General features: G+C 42.0%; 2 protein-coding genes across 3 annotated transcripts in view; both read left to right on the forward strand.

Annotated features, from left to right (window-relative positions):
• The window catches only part of smtnl (smoothelin, like), a 31,096-nt gene extending 22,874 nt beyond the window's left edge, over nucleotides 1-8,222 (forward strand). For both annotated transcript variants that reach the window (XM_052078947.1, XM_052078948.1), the window contains 8 exons: nucleotides 596-677; nucleotides 1,431-1,688; nucleotides 1,765-1,827; nucleotides 1,907-1,967; nucleotides 2,370-2,519; nucleotides 2,599-2,722; nucleotides 6,003-6,154; nucleotides 7,431-8,222. In XM_052078947.1, coding sequence (XP_051934907.1) covers nucleotides 596-677; nucleotides 1,431-1,688; nucleotides 1,765-1,827; nucleotides 1,907-1,967; nucleotides 2,370-2,519; nucleotides 2,599-2,722; nucleotides 6,003-6,154; nucleotides 7,431-7,557 — 1,017 coding nt within the window. In that variant the 3' untranslated portion in view covers nucleotides 7,558-8,222. The remainder of the gene's footprint in view (nucleotides 1-595; nucleotides 678-1,430; nucleotides 1,689-1,764; nucleotides 1,828-1,906; nucleotides 1,968-2,369; nucleotides 2,520-2,598; nucleotides 2,723-6,002; nucleotides 6,155-7,430) is intronic.
• A 207-nt stretch (nucleotides 8,223-8,429) lies between these two features.
• On the forward strand, nucleotides 8,430-11,979 carry sebox (SEBOX homeobox). Its single transcript, XM_052079067.1, has 3 exons — nucleotides 8,430-9,415; nucleotides 9,619-9,824; nucleotides 10,390-11,979. Exons 1-3 carry the CDS (start codon nucleotides 9,313-9,315, stop codon nucleotides 11,071-11,073), a joined length of 993 nt encoding a protein of 330 aa, XP_051935027.1. The 5' UTR covers nucleotides 8,430-9,312; the 3' UTR covers nucleotides 11,074-11,979.
• The last annotated feature ends 2,171 nt before the right edge of the window (nucleotides 11,980-14,150 follow it).

A 14,150-nucleotide genomic window follows, 5' to 3' on the forward strand; every position in this document is an offset into this window, starting at 1 on the left:
CTGAAAAGCTTTTTGAAAAAGGTCTCTTGTCATTTTTGACATGGTGTAACCTTGCAAAACTGTACACGGCTATCAGTTTCTCCCATTGATCCCTGTCATGCCAAAGCGGTATATAATCATTTCAGTGTTTGACGAAGAGGTCCACGTGACCCACAGCTCCTGCCAGATGCATATGGCAGTTATTTGAAAGAGAATCACGTTTGACGCATCTGTCTTCGTTAATTAGATACATCTCGGCGGTTTGCTTGTTGCATGTTTATGGGAAAGAGTCACAGCGGGAATAAAATATACAGCAGGACCTCTTACACTGAGAAGGAAGCTGGCCCATGCGGTGAATGATAAATTCAAGTTTCGTTACTAACAGCACGTGAATGAAGTAACACACTTTGTATGATCCAAGTATGACGCACAAAAAAAATTCTTTCCGAATTTCATCCATTAATTGGATCGCTGGAAGACTCGAGGACTAGACAAATTCTTGTGTCTGCTGATAGTCCAAATTGTAATCAGTCCCCGGTTCTGCAATGAAAGTCATCAATGACGTCACACTGTACAAACAACATTCTAATCGCGTTATACTGTATGTGCGTTCCAGAGTATTGAGCGAGAGGAGCCAATAGAGGTTGACCAGGCCCCAACACATGCGTGTCTGGAGAATGGACACACTGCGTCAACAGGTACCCGCAAGTGTTTCTCATCATGCCAGTACAATATGTTCTCAAACTCAAAGCTCGAGCACAAAACTGACGTCAAGCCAATTGACTGAAAGGCTTTTTAAAAAAAGAAGAAAAAAATACATTTTACTCCTAAGGCTTACTTTAATGGGGGATGTTGAGTGCTAGCCTGTTAAAATTGTTGAGTAATGTTTTCTGTGGTTTTGGGAGAGATTTGTCAAGTCCGGCAGATTAATTCCAGACTATTTCACAGTGATGCCATCACTATCAGTGCTCTGCTAGTTCTCTCCTGTGTTTGGTTAGAGAGGTTCAAACAGAAACTGTGACTGGACACTAAGAGGGGAAATGTCAGTTCTAAGTGAAGATGCTGTTTAGAAAAAAGATTTTCAAACCGTATGCCCATCAATCATGGGCAGATGACCTCTTGTATCGTTTTATGCAGGAGAGGTGGGGCTGCTGTGGATGCCCTGGGCCCCCACCACGTCAGCCCCACACTTTGGATCCCCTTGTCCTTGACACATTTGCGATGAACTAAACGTGACAGTTCCTTTGGATTACATAAGAGTTCCTAAAAGGGCCGTGCAATCAGATCCATATAGTCGGTGTATCTGAGGTCAAAGCATTGGCAACTTGATCAATAGTTGGTAATTCGTCTGAGCTGTTTTTTTTTAATTTAATATTGAGCCATGTTCTCATAATCTCTTGACATGTTTTTTTCTTTCTTTTTATGTGATCTCTTTATTTTCTTCCAATAAGAACATCCCTTGCTGGTACATGGAAAGATGTCTCCATCCAGAGATTTCCCACATGAACACACAGCTCCAGTCGCCATGCGGATGGCCCACTTCCCCATCACGGCCACCACCAAGACAGCAGAACTCAAGACTTGTCCAGAGTCTCCCAGGAGCCCCACTTCCTTTAGTTTCCCTCCAGTCTCAGGAGCCTTCTCTCCCTGCCAATCAACTGCCAACACCATCCAGCCTCAATCAAGTGCAGAATCCCCAGTTCAACAAGGTGACTCAGTGACAAACATGACCGAGTAAATATCGCCTTTGTAAAACTCCAGACTAAACATTGATTTCTCTTTTAGTGTCTTGTGTGAAGACGTGGAACGCCACACCCATCAGAGCTGTGGGAACTTCGCGCCTCCAAGGTGAGGTTCCCAGGCAAACAGACCCTCACACTGAGACTGAGACCGCAGTTATGATTGACGGTTGTGATTGTCTTTGCAGAAAAGACGGTTTCGCCCTCTGCTAAAACTGTGACTTATGCAGACGTACCCCAACATGACAGGTTAGACAAAATGGGAGTTATATTTGAATTTAAAGGGGAAGTCAACCCCAATTTTTTTTTTACAATAAAATGTTGTATGCAGCCCCACTTGTCTAAACATGGCATTCTGATTAATATTGCGGTAGTGGAGTGAGTTAAGCAGTCAAATCGACCAGCTTTTGTCCATCTTAGGCGAGGGCCCAGGTGAACCATGATTGGTTATTACCTGAGCCCCGACCAACAGAGATGTCATATGCAGTCGAGAACAAGTGGCAAAATGGCCACCCCCTGAGATGGATGTTGCTGCTCAACTCAAATTCCACAAACACAATATGAATAAAAATGTCATGTTTTGACTAATGAAGGTGCATTGAACATGTTATTGTAAAGAAAATTTGGGGGTTAACCTTCCCTTCCCTGCAGAGATGACAATGAAGAAAGCAAAGAGCAATCTTTTGGGCATGGAGGAGAAAGGAGACGAGAGTTGGTGAGGTCACAAACTTTACCAAGAAACATTGGAGCTCAGGCTCGGCGGTCAGTCTTGGAGCGGTTGGACACAGACCTCAGTAACAGGTAAAGATGCAGTTTTTGTATTAGGTTAGATGAAAACAATTGGATGATACTCACAAAGGTTGGCTTGTTATCTGTACAGTCACCCCAAACTAATGGAGTCAAAACCCAAACTGAAGCGCTCCCAAAGTTTTGGAGTTTCCAGCGCCAGCAGCATCAAACAGATCCTTCTTGAGTGGTGTCGCTCCAAGACCGTAGGCTACCAGGTAAAAGTCAATAAGTGTCATCATTTTGGACGCGATGCGAGGTCCACCCTGGACTGGTCGCCACCTAATCATAGGGCACATACAGACAAACAACAATTCACACTCTCATTCAAACCAAAGAACAACTTATTTCATCCACAAGTTTATGTTCATGTCTGGACTTAAAGACTGTGTAAAGTGATTTTGTTTGTTCCTAAATACATTAAATATGTTTTAGGTAAGCGCTGAAAATGCGCAAACACTGAGAACAATTTAGCACTCAATTGTTGATATAGATCATTTAACGTTTTTCACCATTTCAGTGGTTGGGATTTTTTGGGCTGTGGCTGAAATTAAGTCCAAATACACATTTGGACTCTCTGGCATCAGTCGACCCATCCCATCAATAAAAGTCATGAGCATCATTGCGGGCAACCCGCGCACCCTGGGTTTTGTTAAAAGAGGTTGTACTCAGTCTTATTTAGCTTTAAGCAGATGTAGAAGCCATTCAAACTTACGATACTTCCCACTGCATGGTAATCACAAGACCAGGATGCTTAATGTAAACAAGTTTCACGTCGCTTGATGTCATCACACTGCCATCAATCTTCAACGGTTATGCGAACATCTTCCGTCTATCCATTTTCTAATCCGCTCATCCTCACGAGGGTCACGAGCGTGCTGGGGCCTTACTTTGGTCAGTAAGCGGGGGATACCCTGAACCGGATGCCAGCCAATCACAGGGCACACAGAGACGAACAACCATCCGCACTGACACTCACACCTAGGGACAATTTAGAGATTTCCATTAACCTGTCATGCATGTTTTTGGAATGTGGGAGGAAACCGGAGTACCCGGAGAAAACCCACGCAGACACGGGGAGAACATGCAAACTCCACACAGGAAGGCCCGAGCCGAAATCGAACCCTGCATCTGTGCACTGTGAGACGAACGTGCTAACCAGTCAACCACCGTGCCGCTCTGCGGACATATTGACTTATATCAACCTCAACCGCTTCAAATATGAGAATGATCCGCCCCAATAGTATGAAGTTTTATGAGCATGACATCTGTTACTTTACGTAAATTCCAAAACATCGCGGCTAGCCTTCTTATAATTTTAGAGGTCGGCTAATACGAAAGTGCCGTGTCTCTCACACACATGAAAATCATACAGTACCTCTTGTTCTTGTGGGACATGGCGAGCCATCTCCACAATGCAAGCACATTACCACTAATTTCAATGTTCGCATCGCAGCACCGTGCTCTTTGTCGACAAAATGAGCATACATTAGTTTCAAACGAAGACTGTCAGACAATTTTTCTGTGATACTCATCTCTGGGAAGGCGCTGGAAACTAGCGTTTTTTATCACAACAACTTTCTCTCCTCCTCGTCCAGGGTGCCAGTTCAAAACGTTGCTCTTGTAGTCACAGATTCCATCTGTTTGACAGTTTTAAAAGAAAACTAAAAGCCTACTTTTTCAGTCTGGTTTTTACTTCAATTTTATTTGATGATCTTTATTACCTTTTATTCTGGCTTTTAGATGAATTTTATTAAGTGTTACTTTTTTTTGTCTGTCTTTCACTGGAATTCTGTTATTTTATAATTTACTGCAGTCCTCAGCTGTCTTTGGATCATTTTGTTTGAACATCGAAAACCCAATTTTTCACACTGGAGATGAGGGGCAAATTTGAAGTGTGATCTCTGTCCATCTTTCCGTTGTTTTAAATGTTTAGCAACCCAATTAACTTGTGTGTTAATGTGTTAATTTAATCTGCACTGTATGGAAGCAAATGTGGTTGGTGTGTTTTTATAAACGAGTGTTTCTGGGGGAACAGAGTTTGAAGCATTTCAGGTCACGGCTAAGTGTTTTGACACATTGCTGCACTATTACCAGCAGCCTGTGCCAGCAGCTCCATGTGGCTTGAGTTATAGTTAAATTCGACGTAACCCCGACTCATACTGGCTAAGAGGAAACACTCTATCGTTCATCTGATGACCTGACATGTTCTATTTCACTCAAGCAAAGACATCATGTGCACTTGAGACACGTCTGCAAACAGTTAACATTCACTGTGAAGAATCATGCACACTGAAGTTGAACTTTTACACATGAAAGGAGTTTTCCTTTGCCACTACTGAAATTGTACCCTTTCTTAAAGAACTGGGCCCAATAATTATATTTGATTCATTCATTCATGCATGAGCTGAGCCGTTTATTTTTTACGAGAGTCCCAAGTATAGCCCGATCTGAACTGTTTGTCAGCCAAGTGAAGGGCACACAACCATCTGCACTCACACTCACACGTAGGGACAATTTATACAATACAATACGATACATACTCATTTATATAGCGCATTCACAACCGCGACAGCTGGAACAAAGATTTATAGTCTTCCATTCACCTGCCCTGCATGTTTTTGGAACGCGGGAGGAAACCAGTGTCCCGGAATACCCAGACAAAACCCACACAGGCACAGGGAGAACATGCAAACTCCACACAGGAAGGCGGTAAATTTTCAGAAACAACAGCCAGTGTCAAGTGTCTTTTCCACATTTTTTCCTCTCTGTCATCACTCGTAAGGTTTTGTTAAGACATGGATCGAAAAGAGAATAGCAATAATATATATATATATAGGGCGGCCCGGTAGTCCAGTGGTTAGCACGTCAGCTTCACAGTGCAGAGGTACCGGGTTCGATTCCAGCTCCGGCCTCCTTGTGTGGAGTTTGCATGTTCTTCCCGGGCCTGCGTGGGTTTTCTCCGGGTGCTCCAGTTTCCTCCCACATTCCTAAAACATGCGTGATGCGTGACAGGCTGATTAACACTCTAAATTGCCCCTAGGTGTGTGTGTGAGCGTGGATGGTTGTTCATCTCTGTGTGCCCTGCGATTGGCTGGCAACCGATTCAGGGTGTCCCCCGCCTACTGCCCGGAGACAGCTGGGATAGGCTCCAGCCCCCCCCCCCCCCGACCCTAGTGAGGATCAAGCGGTTCGGAAGATGAATGAATGAATATATATATATATGGAGTACATTTGGAGCTTTGACTTTGAAGATCAGCTTTGAAGATCAGCAAGGCAATTAAAAAAAAAGAAGTACAGCGCAACCGTTACATCCATCATATTTATGTGAAAGTAGGGATAGTGTTATAGCCACACTGTTGTCTTCTTTTATCTTCCACTGACCATTTTTAAGATGTCAGTTCTTAGATTTTTTTTTTTACAATTACTTATTTATTTTTATTGTCCGCATGCTTGCAACAACCTTACCAAGTTTTCTTTATCTCCCCTTTTCTGCAGAACATAGAAATACAGAACTTCTCATCCAGTTGGAGTGATGGCATGGCTTTCTGCGCTCTGGTCCACTCCTTCTTTCCCACCGAGTTTGACTACGAATCATTATCACCGGCCAACCGCAAGCATAATTTTGAACTGGCTTTTGGGACTGCAGAGTGAGTGAAAGCAAATAAGTGGAGTGTCCTCGAGAAGTACACCAAGAAACAAAACAACGATGATTTATTGAATTAATTGGTTTTAATAATATCTTCTTTTTTGTGTACTTAATCACTGACGACATCAATATAAAGCTACATTGTTTCCAGCTGTGCAGCAAATGCAAACTTAACCAATAACTAAATTAACCTGTAACTTTACCAGGATGCTTGTCTGCTTGCAACAGTCGTTCATGCAGGTTTGTCTATTCTGACATGAGGAAAAATCAACAGTACTGTATTATATTACTGATAAGGCCCAAGACTAAAAGCACACTCAAAATCGCGAGTACTATTGTGAGCCGGTTAAGTAACAATTCTCCATTGGACTAACGTGTGTCGAATTTTGTCCTTACATCAACATTCACACAAAAAGGTCACTTCTCAAACGGCCACCTTTGTGAAATTTTACTGAAGTTGACCGAGTCACTTTGTGAAACTCTTCTTCCTACTTTTCTGTATTTGAGCACCCCTAGTGGCCAAGGTGCACACGCGAGAAGCACCAAAATGCCTAGAATGGATTTTTGGCATTCATTTCAATGGGGAAAGATGATTGCAGATAGTATTGTTTCGAGCTACAGATGTAACAGTACAGTGTTGTATTATGTATCGCCTATTTCAAGGTTTTTGTTGTTGTTGTTTAAAACTAATGGACAGGCTTAACAAAAAGATGTGCCCAAATTTCTAGACCACGTGAGATGCATACATGTGTAAGTTGAGTGGTTTGTACGTTTTGAGTGAATAGCTCTCCTTTAAGAATGGGCAAAAGGAGAGATACAATCCTTTGAACGCACCTTTTATTTTTCAACGTCTGCTCCGCAACTCCAACACGAACATGCCTTTTCCGGTAACGAATGCACTTCCTGCTTCTCTTCAGCCAATAAGACGAAAGCAACATAAGAATGTTTCAACAATTATTAAACGGAGTATAATTTAGGTAACTATGAAATAAAGGAATATAATGCTCAAATATAAAATGAAAATAATTAATAATTTAACATAAGCTTATACATGTATCCACTGAACACAATTTCAGTTATATTTAAGGTCTTCATAGAAATGTTCTTTTACTTTTTACATTGTTCCTTTTCATACATACAACTGATTATGTTACTATAAATCTGAAGAAAACAACCATGACGCTGAACATATTTGATCATTAATCTCTTAAACATGGTCAAGCGGGTGTATGACGTGAGCTCCAATTCATGCTCTGTCTCTCTGCCTTTGTCTCCAGAATGAAGGCTGGCTGCGACCGGCTCATCGAAGTGGATGACATGATGATCATGGGTCGGAAACCGGATCCAATGTGTGTGTTCACCTACGTTCAGTCGCTCTACAACCACCTGCGCAAATTTGAGTGACAATACACAACCACCGAAAGTAGTGGCGTGACCTTTTCCAAGCCGCCTTTTCCACTGCCACATTGCCAAGGAGCCACATAAAAGGCAATTCCTCTGTGCCCAGGAGAGAAGTCAAAGACCTCTAGACTGGGCTGCCCTCGTGTGGTTAATTGAAGAACATTCGTTCCAATTTTAGAGGGCTCAACCTAGAATAGTGAATGCGTGTACGTGTGTGTTTTTGTGTATTGTACAAATTAATGAAGACAACACGTAATTGAGTTGTTCAAATATATTTAGTTTGTATGTTTTTTGTTGCTTCTTACAGAAGAGGATTAGGGCCAATGAAGAAAAAAAAATGTTGGCAAGATTCTCACTTTAATCTCAGAATTCTGAATTTAAAGTATTTTGTTTTTCATTGGCCCTAATCCTCTTCCGTAGCTTCTGACCCTTTATTATTCCCACATGTTGAGTAAATTAACCTTTGACACTGCACCAGAAGGGACACAATTTGCAGCATAAGCAAATAACTGAAATGTAGGCAATCATTTTGTAAAATATTTTTGATTATGAAATGGATTTGTGTTTTGGAGAATAAGAAATTGAGTGTTTCTAAAATGAGACCATGGTATGATGGGATGTTGAGTTGAGAACATTTAATAAAATCATCAATTGTCAGCTGACAAAAATGTGTTACTTTTGTTTCAGATGCTACTTCTTGAATCCACCCGTCGTTACAAATTCCATATAAGCTTAAACTTGCTGGAGACCTCGCTAGAAAATTATTACAGCAGCAGCCGATTGTCCATCACTGGCTGCAGATGATGATCACATGACATTGCTTGTCTAATCAGTGCTGTGGGAAATTTAGTTCGTATAGTAGTCAACGTGTGATAGTAGGTCGTACAATTAAAACAAACAAAAAAAGTATACTTATCTGTTGAAATTTAATTAACTTTTTTCTTTTTAAAAACAATGCTTTTTTTAAATATCTTGAATTTGTAAAAAAATAAAATTACTTTTCACTAATGAAGGGTTCGGTGAATGTGCATTTTAACAGGTTGGGTTCGGTACCTCTAAGAAGGTTAAGAACCACTGCTCTTGAACATTCATGGAACGTTTTAACATTTTATTGAATTTGAATATTAAAAAGTAATATCTTCATGAGGATTTCCCCAACCTTTGTGATGAAAAGGGTTCACCTGCTTTTGCACGATTCACGTGAACTCTAGATTTAAAAAACTCCTGTGGATGGGTAACTTGGATGTATTGGTGAGGAAAGACGACAATATGATAATAATATCTCCAACTAGTCATGGCTTTATGGACAGTATAATGTTGAAATTATTATTATTTAGTAAAATAATCTGTTTCAGTTTGACATCTATCTTCTTAACGGACAAGAACTTTAGGTGTAAACAATAATGCCAGATATCATGTTGTATGGTGGATGATGATAAATTCGATTGAAGTCATTGCTAGAGTATTGTCAATTATGGGACTTGCAAAAACAGCATGATTTGATTCTCAGTAATTTGAGATTAAAGGAAGTGCTGTTTTAATATCTGGATTTCCTGTGTGTGTGTGTGTGTGTGTGTGTGTGTGTGTGTGTGTGTGTGTGTGCGTGTGTGTGCGTGTGTGTGTGTAAGTGTATGTTGAGGTGTGTGTGTGTATGTTGAGGGGTGTGTCTGGGTATAAGAGGTGGTCCCCCTGCCGTCCCTGTCAAATCATGCATCAACTGTCAAGGCATCAGAGGGTGACTGCGTTTGTGTGGTGATAATGGCTTTGTTCTTGGATGCAGACTTCTCATTAGTAAAGCAGAATCAACAGGCAGATGCGCTGGCTTTGACGGGGTTATTTGGGGAACAGGAACACAGTAAAGGTAAGCCAAAACAACATCTGGAAATGAATTGTTTGATATTTTTTTAAAATTTGTATCATCCCATCTGTGTTTGAGACCATCAGGAAAATATATCATAAAAATTATTCTTGTCAACAAAGTAAATCATACATAACTAACACAACTATCCTAAATAACTACTAATAATGAACCAGTTGATGATCTTCTTTTCCCTCTTGCCGAAGGTGTGCACAATGAGAGTGCCCCATCTTCCACAGAGCCGGACCAAGGTGCCTGTCTGAGCGAGGGTCCGAGAAAGAGGAAGCGGACCATCTTTAGCCGGGCTCAGCTGTCTGAGCTGGAGCAAGCCTTTGCTGTCACTCCCTACCCGGACATCACCCTCAGGGAGAGACTGGCCGTGCACACGCACTTGCCCGAGAGTAAGATTCAGGTCGGTGGGCGAAACGAGGGTCTTTCTACATATTGGAGTGATTTAGCCCTTTCATGTACAAATAATGATAATCTGTAACTTGATAACCTGATAAACTGTCCACTGTATTAACCGCTGTCCCTGAAAAGGTTAAACTGACTGGCCACAACACTAGGCACACCGGAGCTGTATGAGAAGAGCACACTATATTCCAAATAACTTTCCGTAAGAACATAACATTGCCACGTTGAAAGCTACAATCATGTCATGAAAACCGGGAAGCATCTTCAGAAAATTCTATTGATGAAGGTCTTGAAGTGATGTGACTTGCACATTACACATTTTGTGTGAATTGTGTGAATATATTGCCTTGGTGGAGGTGTGCGCTCTGCTCACTAGTATTACCTGCGTCACTCTTACGACAGAGTGGTTAAAAAAAAAAAGACAAATCTATTTGTGACCTAGCATAAAGCAGGTTGGTCCAATGTAGGTCTGATCATTTTTCTTGATGGAAGCCCACACGCTTTGTTCGAAAATCAAATTGAAGTCTAATGCCATTGTGACAGAAAATCAAAATCTTGCACAGGTGTGGTTTCAAAACCGAAGAGCCCGAAGTATCAAGAGTGGGAGACTGCCCAAGTCCACCAAACACTTTGTGGCAAGTCGGAGGCTCGCAGAACCCACCTCTGGACTGGTGACCTCGGCTTTCCCTTCTCCGACCATGGCAGACATACTCAGACCGGAGCAAAATCAAACCTGTGACGACATCCCACAATTCTACTCTGACTGGATTCAACTTTACAACAACCAGTCTACGCCATCCACTTCATCGCAACACACGCAGCCCGCCCTCGGCTCCCCGAGGCGTTCGGAGTCTCGTCTCCGGGAGGAGGAGCGACATCAGCGGCCACAACTGGGATCGACCCTCCCGACTTTCCTACCTGGTGCGTTTTCACATCCCATCACCAGGCAGCGACACCATTCTGCATCTAACTACTCCTACCAGGCCCTCAGGAACTTCAAAGCCCAGAGCCTGGTTCAGTCTGGGGGTCCTCAGGCTCTATACGGGGGCGGAGCCGGAGGCCACGTTTCTGTCGACCAAGTCGTTCCTTCTCACTCTCAGCCAGCGTACTGGGAGGTAACTCAGGGACAAGGACATCACCACCACCATCATCATCATCACACACAAATGGGACCGCAGACCTCGATGGGTTACATCTCAGACCTGATCTACAATGCTGCTATTGTCACCAACTTCCTAGAGTTCTGATGACGTGAACAACAAAATTTATTTCCCTTTCATATGTCCAAATACACAAACTCCACTTGTTTCATCAAACTGAAATAATCTCTAACTTGGTGTCTGGTGTTCTTGCTCTGCCCTTGTGTGAATGCTCTAATTGTCTTTTTAGATGTACAGTAGTTTGGTTTGATTTTTACAAGAATAAAATAGGTTAGCAAATGTCAAGTAATGAGTTAACACCGCACTAATGCTCAACTTGATGGAATTTCAAGTGGGCAAATAATTATGGTAAATTCAACTGTAAATACTTCATCAGATGATCGTGCAACCTGCAAAATTCATCATAATTCATTGAGTATCTTTGGGTGACTTTCAAGTTGTTTCAACACATTTTCCCAAGAAACAGAAGTGAATTAAACCCCATGTAGTGACGTTTGGAGGAGCAGTTTATCATTGTAAATGATAAGAGTCATATACAGAGGAGTTAAGCACTGCAAAAACACGAAATACAACAAAAATAAAGGAAAACTACTATTTTTCTTGAAACTCGTCTGTTTGTGCTGTGCATACGTGTGATGTCGTATGTTCTCAACACCGATTGGGTGTTGCTGCTGCCAACGGATGGACTGGATCGGTCTGAAATAATGATGACTGACAGACCCTCGAGCCCACCTCCGAGTGTTTGGTACTGCTGGAATGAATTTGTTGTGTGGTATTTAACATGAATATTTAAATGTTGCCTCTGACTCAGAAAATCAATTTGATATCAATATAATGGTGTACAGTATCTCATAGTGTACTAAACAATAATAATAAAAAAATGACTACAGTATGCTGCAGTATGTTCCAGTTTGAGTTCGATGGTTGTCATGCATTGCCTGATCGCTCTGGTGGCATCACCCCAAAAAAACAACAAAAAAAAGCCAAAGGAAAGGTAAAACATTTAACTTTGCGCACAAATCAGAAATCTCATGATGACACGTTGACGTCTCATGTGTTGGTTCAAACTCCAAAGGCTCTATTTTAGTGTCGGCAAACATTCAGCATGGCAGGCAGTGTAGATTTTGCATGGATGTGGGTTAGACCAGGCATTCTTTTAATTTCGCAGACCAGTGTAAGCCGGCGTATTTAAGAGAGATTTAAAAGTCTGCGCCGCTATGAGAGTAAACGCAGCCAACTTCAGTCATGTCCAACCCCCTACATTCCTTTTAAATGTGGCACACTTGTAGTGCACTGACAGTTTCGACATGGCGGAGCATGGACAGCAACATTTTTCGAAACAAGAAACTGATTTGCTCGTCCAGGAAGTTTGAGCGCACAAAATACATTTAAACGGAACTGTAAGGAGACCTTCACTGGTGGATGAGGTAAAGTTAGCTTTGGAGGAGATCACAAAGATCCGCTGTGAAGTGCCAGTTGCAGATCACCATCCAAACCCGACTGTTTGTGAGCCCCCCTCTCTATGAAGCTGTGCCAGCCAGTGGGATGATTTGAAAACAAAAAACACAAACAAACAAACAAACAAACAGCACAAATGCCTAAAGAGCTCTGAATCTGTGTGCCCTGATCAATGTCATCTTTCCCTCAACCCTAACTCATCTTCCAGTTCCTGCTGCTGAAAAACATCCCCGCAGCATGATCCCAACACCATGCTTTACTTTTTCTTACAGGCTGTGTTTAGTAAATTAATTAATTATGAATGTTTTACTTGGCCAGGTGATGATCAGTGCTTGGTTGCCTTCAAATATTACATCCGGCATTCACACCAACTGGGCGAATCTTTATCTAATCAGACAGAGAATTTTGTCTGTCGTGGTCAGAGTCCTTGCATTTGGACAAACTTCTGGTCAGCTGCCATGTGTCTTTTATTAAGAAATGCCTTCTCCTTTAAAATACATACAGTACCTGTTGCTGGACAGCTGCAATGGTGGCTGTTATGAAAGGTTATCGTGCTTTCATGAAGGAAACGTAAATGATATGATCCATCACGGATGGGCATCAGTGCCCATCTAACGTGACATGCATGTTTTGTTATGTGTGCAACTTTTAGAATCTGCAAACTCCACAAAGCAAGGACGCAGTCTGGATTCCAACCCACAACCTTCCAATGGCGTGCGGTGAGGTTCGTGGTTGGTGAGGCACTGACTCCTTTAGTGTCACATTTACAAATATATGAAGCAAAAAGGGTAGCTTATTCAATTGGCTAAACATTATATTTGCGACATGCAGTTATACGGCAAGCAGCACGAGCCAGTTGCATGAATCAACCCAGTTTGTGTTGATTGCGCAATGCAATGCGCATTCAGAGGTGAGGCTCCTCACCTGCCTCCCGACCTCACCTCCCTGCAACCTTCGCACTGTGAAGCGAATGCACGAACCCATCTTTCACCATGCTACCTCATCATGAACAGATTATCTTTAAAATATATGCTAACCCCCCCCCCCCCCCCACCCGTTTTAAAAAAAGTGTTTCATCAGTCAGATACAAAACAGGTACATCTATCAGTTAAACAAGTTTGTTTACCTGTCGGTTGAGTAGAAGCGCCAGTGGCCAAAGTCAAACTGTAGCAAGGTTTCTACTTTCTGGACTTGAATTTACCATTTCTGTTGTTCTGTGGGAACCCACATACAACCACCATCACATGTCAAAGCCAGGTCCAGGAAAAAAAGCCACAGTTTGGCTTTAGTCACAGATGCTTCTACTCTCGTCGGTAGTTCATTCACTTAACTGTACTTCTATTAATGCCAAACTGGCAAGGTTTTTACTTTATGGACTGAGAATTGACACTGAACCCAGGTGTTAACATTTCAGACAACCCTGCCGCAGATGAACAAGCTCAATAGCTTGCTAGCTTACATGCTATAGATTCAAGCTCATCCGTGATCTTAATGAGAACAAGTGGTAGAGAAAATGGAAGTACTGTACTGTGATGTTCACTGGAAGATGCCCAAATTTTGCACATTGTTTGATTTTCATGCCCTTTAATCAAATGGAGGACGAATTGAGAAGGTAGCCCATGAACATAACACAACAGGTTCACAGTAAGCCTGCTTTTCTCCACTCCACTCAAAGGAATCAAGGCCATACATATATTGTCCTCACA

This window comes from Hippocampus zosterae, chromosome 10, assembly GCF_025434085.1.
Source record: "Hippocampus zosterae strain Florida chromosome 10, ASM2543408v3, whole genome shotgun sequence".
NCBI lineage: Eukaryota > Metazoa > Chordata > Actinopteri > Syngnathiformes > Syngnathidae > Hippocampus > Hippocampus zosterae.